The sequence below is a fragment of the Ruditapes philippinarum genome, unplaced genomic scaffold, assembly GCF_026571515.1.
Source record: "Ruditapes philippinarum isolate M1 unplaced genomic scaffold, ASM2657151v2 ctg6178_1_1_1_1, whole genome shotgun sequence".
In the NCBI taxonomy this organism is placed as follows: domain Eukaryota; kingdom Metazoa; phylum Mollusca; class Bivalvia; order Venerida; family Veneridae; genus Ruditapes; species Ruditapes philippinarum.
The window spans coordinates 82,338-89,024 of record NW_026860226.1 but is presented as its reverse complement, the minus strand read 5'-3'; the positions used below and the strand labels follow the sequence as shown (position 1 = coordinate 89,024).

Below are 6,687 nucleotides of genomic sequence, written 5' to 3'. Positions count from 1 at the left end.
TTAAAATTTTTTTAAAAAATTTTTTTTAATCTTGGTTATATTTGAAAAAGGGTTATCTTTATTCTAATTGTTTAAAAAAACGCCAAATTAACCATTACACAAATTAGGAGTTAGGGTTATTTTACTTTTATACGGCTTCAAAAAGTCATTAAATAAATTGATATGAGTTGAATATATTGAATATATATTTTATACAAGGTTAAATAATTTGGACATAATCTGCTTTTACAAAATAAAACAAATTTATTATAATACGACAACCCTTGATTACTTACTTCACACTTCTTTCTTTACGAATAGATAAAAGTAAGCAAAAAAATCATAATGAAATTGTCAATTCAGACAACTAGACCTTGGATTTGTATAAGGGTAAAATTGGGCACACATTACTGGAGGTAAAATCACGATACACCCGTTGTTACTTCCATATTTTTTTATAATCTAAATATTGAAATCGATTATGTTCACAATCAGACAATGTCTATTTATAGCAAAACATACATTTTATCTACATATTGTAACTATGTGGTACTTTGTAAGCATTCATTATGTCCAATTTTCTTTCTTTTATTGCAGCATTTAAGTGTGGCGACAAAATAAAAAACGGTTATTTAGACAAAAGCTGTTCAATGATGGTAGGCAGTACTTGCAACTATTATTGCGATAAATTTTATGACCCTGCTGATAAAAAGGGGCAGGCGAAATGCGAATCTTCAGGATGGACTCCCACTGAGCTTTGCAAAGGTATACATTACATGAAAACGTGATATCTTAAAGTTATTTACGTTGCTTTCTGTTTTCTAAATATGGTCTCAGAACATTGGGAGGCCTATTGTTATCTTGTCTTGCCTCATCGAGGGAATGTCGAGGGAATGTACTGCAGAAATGTGCGGTATTGTTTCATGTTTGTCTCTTTCAAAACATAACACTTATTTAAAATAACAGCCTGCTTTAAAATGAATAATGCAGAATTACATTTCTTGCAAAAAACAAGTCGTAAAATTTCCTCATGGTAAATGCTTTATACCATAACCGATTATTTTGAAGGTTGAATACATTCAGCCAATCTGAGACAAATCTACTTAGTATTTCTACATAAATTATGTTCATTTAAGAAACACTGTTATAATGTGCAATTTACAATATTTACTATATATTTATATTCCATGTTTAATTTCAGTCTAGAAATCAAAAATAAAATTGTCAAATTTGATGTTAACTAGCTTGATTGATTTATGAAAATTTTATGTCCAAAGCATTATTTATAAATTTGTTGATGATAAACAATCGATCTTATTACAGAATCAATCTGCGAAGATACCTCTTTGACAAACGGGAAAGTTATTGGAAGCTGCTCAAAGAAGATTGGGATAGATTGTGCAGTTGAATGTAACCAAGGCTATGTAAATATGACAGACAAAGCATTCTGTAGAAATGACAAGAAGTGGTATCCCCTCAATGCTTGCACGGGTATTTTTAATTGTTTCTTTTTTACATTAAAATTGTCATTTCCTTTCAAACTCTTAATTACTATAGATATTTTGCTACTTTATCGTTATTGTTGTTTACATCAAAATTATATCACTTTTGAAATCACATACTGTTATTTAAAGCAATTACATACTGAATGAGAGCCTAACTTCGTGTGTGTATTCTATGTTAAAGCTTAAGATAACAAACTGATTGACTGTATAATATCTTGTTTTATTGTTTAAATCTGTATAAATATTGACAAATTACCAGTCATAATCAAATTTCAGAATACACGTGTAGTGTAACCATTGCAAATGGAGCGTTAGATCAAAGCTGTTCTAGAGCTGTAGGAAGCACATGCAGTTACAAGTGTGACAAACATTATAATGCTACCAGCACGCAGGCCACATGCACTGCTGATGGATGGAGCACAGCGTCCGGCAATCTTTGTCAAGGTCAACATTTTATTAACATTTTCAATTAATGTAAAATTCTAAATCTAACAATTTATTTATTTACTTCTCATATGCTTTCATATGACCTCATGTTATAGATTACAAACATATTGAAGATGTAACGAACAACTTTGATTAATTTATTATTTGAAAACAATTTCGTATCCATTTTTGTATGTTTAATGGTTTTGTGTCATGTTTTTTTATAAAGACATTTTGTCTAAAGTAGTCTTTGTTTCGAAAACCTTTAGACTATAAAAAGAATCTTGCAATGCATCCAAGTATAACAGTCATATTCATTTGGTGATCTGTTTTGTAATATCGAACAAAGCCTCAATTCCAATTCTCCAACTTGCATATAAAATGACAGTGTCAATAATTATTTGATATGTGATTATACAAACCTTTCTAACCACAGCTGTTTCTTGTCCCTCATCTGTACCTAATGGAAGAATATCAGCAACATGTGACTTGACGGTAGGGTCGACTTGCAATTACAAATGCAACTCTGGGTACGAGGCCACAGAGATTCATCCAAATGTAACGTGTAAACGCACTGGAAAGTGGGTTACTGACAACCTTTGTTTAGGTATTTTGAATTTATAGTCTTCCTGTGAATTGTACACTTTGATTTTTATGAGTTTTTGAGACTTAAATAGGGAAACGTAATGTCATGATCTACTTTTACTTTAACGTTTATTTTTGTCGCTTATTTCGTTTTATATAAGAAAAAAATGAGTAAACATGAATGTGTGTCTATCATTTATCTGTGAATGAAAAATTAAACATTGTGTTGACAAATTAATAATTTAATTAATGTTCACAAAAGAGCCCTTCAAATGCTATTTTATAAATCCACATTCATCTTCTTATTGATTTTGTTTTGCCATATGCAAAATCAGTAATAATAAAGAACTTTCAGGCTAAAGTTTGTGTTGTTACTTCACTGAATTCATCAATTGCAAAGGTAAACAACTTTGTTAAATTATAATAATTATAATGATATTTTTATTGATGAAATTATCAAAAAACTTTGCAGTTTTGAACTTTATCATTTCAGTGCCATCAAAGTCAAAATCTGCGGGGTTGTCAGTACCTGGTGCTACAGCAGGATTGTCTGTACTAGGGATTCTTGTCCTTGTTCTAATTGTTCTTGTCGTTTGTTTAGTTTGGAGGTAAGAATTGGGATGCCCTATTTTACATTTTGTGGTCCAATCAAACTATTGTCCGAAATAAATGTTCGATAGAACTAGGACATTGTACAGCGCAAGCCAGCGCTTAATGATAGGAGGGTTAAAGGCTCGATTGACGTTTCATCATCGAATTTATTGTATGCTTGAAAATCAAATATTAAAAGATAGACCTTCAGATTTTTAACTAGTAAAGTAAAGATCCATTTCATCAATAAATGACGTTCAAACATAATGGAAACGATAAGCGAAAGCTGAGTTTGTTCATGTTATTTTGATGGAACTTTATTGTCATTGAATTCAATTTGTTTCAATAATAACACATTGTTACAATAACTACACTGCTCGTACAACTATAGTTACCAGTGCACCAGTTCGTTCAGCAAACACCTTATCTCTCCTTATTTGGAGGCGACTCAAGTGTTAATTGCCAAACATAAGCGACGACAAGTGTTGACTGAGTTATCATACTAGACATGCTAGAATCAAACAGACTGATTCCACAAATATTTATGATGGTAATCGATGAGAAGTTTACCTTGGCAAAACAATTGCAGGCCTCTTGTCCAGAATTTATGAGTTTTACCGTTGACAGTGTTATCATACTAAAAATCAGACAGACCGATACATAATCATATCTCAACAGATTAATAGTAATAGTAATAAATCATGACAACAAATGAGGTCTCAATTTTCGCACAAAATCAGCCAATAAATCAAAGCTTAACAAGGTGCATTGCTAATACTACAACAAAATAAATGCCGTTATAGCCGGTGGTAAGGGACTTTGGTCATTTGATTTAACTGTCATATTAATCTTGTTTCATGAAACATGCATTTGTTCTAACTCCTGTGAAAACTTATTCGTAGTGGTATTTTCATTTTTATTAAAAGAACTGATTTCAAGCGTTGAATTTTGTTTTCAACATTATAATGAATTTTATACAAACAACAGTTACTTTAAAGCATACATGATCACGTTAAACTAAAGTAGGTACTTCAAATGTATCACAATTTTACAATATTTGCTTTGGCTATACAAAGTAAACATTTCCTAAACAAACCTTACAAATGATCGCAATTTTATTATTTTAAATTGATGTTAAAGGTGTATTCTTTCAATCTTTAAGGAAGAAGAGAAGTGCGTCAAAATATAGCAATTTCGATGATACAAGTAGTGTTGCAATAGAAAATCCCGGGTACCGGCAGAGACGCAGTTTTCCTGATCCCGATATGGATGACCCTCAATACGTAACTTCGGATGTTGCCCAGATGAAGCCAGTCACGACAACGTCGTAAATATATTTTAATTTTGTTGTCTGTATTTAAATGTGTCCGCCTTCTTAAACCAATTTGTTTTGTTTTTTTGAAATTGTGTTGTAATTTTTAGAACATGCATTTGTATTTAGTAAAAAGAACAACAAAACAAATAGGCCTATAGTAGCAAGACTAATAATAATAAAGACAGTTGGCGTAGCCAAAGGACCGTTAACAACCGTTTGAGTAAATATACATTATTAAATGCAATATTTCTAAAATTGTATCTGATAATTAAATGTAGGTTCTAAACATAAGTTGTTGACTAGAGAACTTTTACAAACCCTATAACAAGTAGAGAAACTGATAGCGAACAGTATGGATCCTGATCAGACTGCGCGGATGCACAGGCTGGTCTGGATCCATGCTGGTCGCAAACGCATAACGTTGGTTTTGTCGTGACCCGGCTCATTTATCTTTTTGTAGATTCGCTTCCCCGGCTGTATTAGATGATGGTAATCTATGAGAGAAGTGCTGTTGGCAGAAAATGCGTTGTTGCCTATGAAAGGAATCTATGGACTTAATCTATTACATTTGGCAACATATGTCACTGATTTACTTCTTGCATAATAATGTGTCCGATTTTGTAAATCTCATACTTTTATAACAATACATTGTATTATCATTTACATAAGTTATACGTATTATTTCATTTTAAAGAATCAAATTTAATAGGGTAGCAAAAATACCCAGGCTGTTCTAGATGCAGTAGCTAAACTGTGCTCTGTTGTATTCAAAGTGAGTTACTGCCGTGGTCCAGAATACTACGACCAGATGAAAGTGATTATTTCTTCACTTTAGTATTTAGATTTCTGAATGCAACACAAAGGGCCATCAGGCTGAACCTTGTATTAATAACCATTCAATAAAGGATTTAATCATTAAAACAAATATGTGTTAACCATTTGAAATAAGTACCTATCTGATTCAAGTGTCAAATTGTGTAGAATTGTCAATGGTCAAATCTACATAATCTGTAGAAATATCTTTTTTGCTGTGTTGCTTCCATTTGACAGTTATTCGCAATTTTAGAATCTCGTGTTTATACCCTTTCGCCATCGCTTTATGCTTCAGAATCTCGTTTTGTCTGTTTTAAAGACATATCTAACTGAATAGTACACATTTATAATGTCAAGTCTTTGAGAGGATATTAGTGGTCAGTTTTAATGTTTGTATGCAAGTTATTATATTTAGCTGTTACATTAAGATATTTTAATATGAATAAGGCAAAGCCTCAACCTAGCTGTCTGACAGAATTTATTATACATGTACATAATTATATGTAACACTACAGAATTTATTATTCATAACTATATGTAAGTATATATCATGTCTTTATTAAACCCATCAGCTGCATTTTTTTTCAAGAAGTCTGCACATTTTCGGCCGACTAATTCACTCATCACTTCTACACTCTATTTTCTTTTCGTTTAAATACACGGCTATTTCATATTTCTTATGATATCTAATTGAACCCACCCGTCGTGGAACATAAATTCGCTTAAGATTAAGTTTAGGGATTGATAATTTCATTTCGAAAAAAGGATATCGTGAACGGGAGCCTACCGGAAGTTGATATTCACTCGGCGTCTATCTCAATTTATTCTATCTCTTTTATTAAATTGCGTAAAAATGTAATTATTTTGCCTGTACTTTTAAAAATGCAATTATTTTGCCTGTTCTTTATCATAAATTGTTCCATATACTTGAATCAGTCAAATTTTTTACGTTTTTACAATAGTTTTTTTATAAAACGATCCCATTTCTGGAAATTTTAATTAAAATTATGAATGTGAAAGGGAACATAGAATCTATGTGCTCAAAGCTATTGTACAAGTTGAAGTTGTTGTAGTTAGTAATGTTTTTTACTTGTGCTGCGCACCAAAGATGTGACATGTTTGATTTAGAGACATTGCTTGTAGATATAGACATATACATGTAGATACCGACATTAGCTATGTCATTGCACTGATTGATGCTAAGATTGTTCGTATATTTTGTATCACATGTTCATTGTTTTATTGATGTTGATAACGTATATATTGGTTTATTATATTTAATTTTATTTTTTAAAGATTTCACTACTTATTCGTATGCTTCTTGTAATCAGAAATCCATTTATTTTACATATAGTTTATTTGTATTTTTACTTTTATAATATATTTACACTTATATGTATATTTGTATTTTTCTGAAATGTCGTGACTCAGTCACATAATTTCTGAAAAAAGTGAGCAGATCTTTAAAGTTTG

The 6,687-nt window shown here is 31.1% G+C and overlaps 1 protein-coding gene across 1 annotated transcript; it reads left to right on the top strand.

Moving 5' to 3' along the window:
* Positions 1-576: 576 nt before the first annotated feature.
* Positions 577-6,328, top strand: LOC132759286 (complement factor H-like; the record flags this gene model as incomplete). The annotated part of the gene is given in 7 exon segments (XM_060751033.1): positions 577-744; positions 1,303-1,470; positions 1,761-1,928; positions 2,347-2,517; positions 2,989-3,103; positions 4,249-4,413; positions 4,862-6,328. Coding segments are annotated over 7 exon segments (995 nt in total), but the record flags the coding sequence as incomplete, so codon positions are not given.
* Between the last annotated feature and the right edge of the window lie 359 nt (positions 6,329-6,687).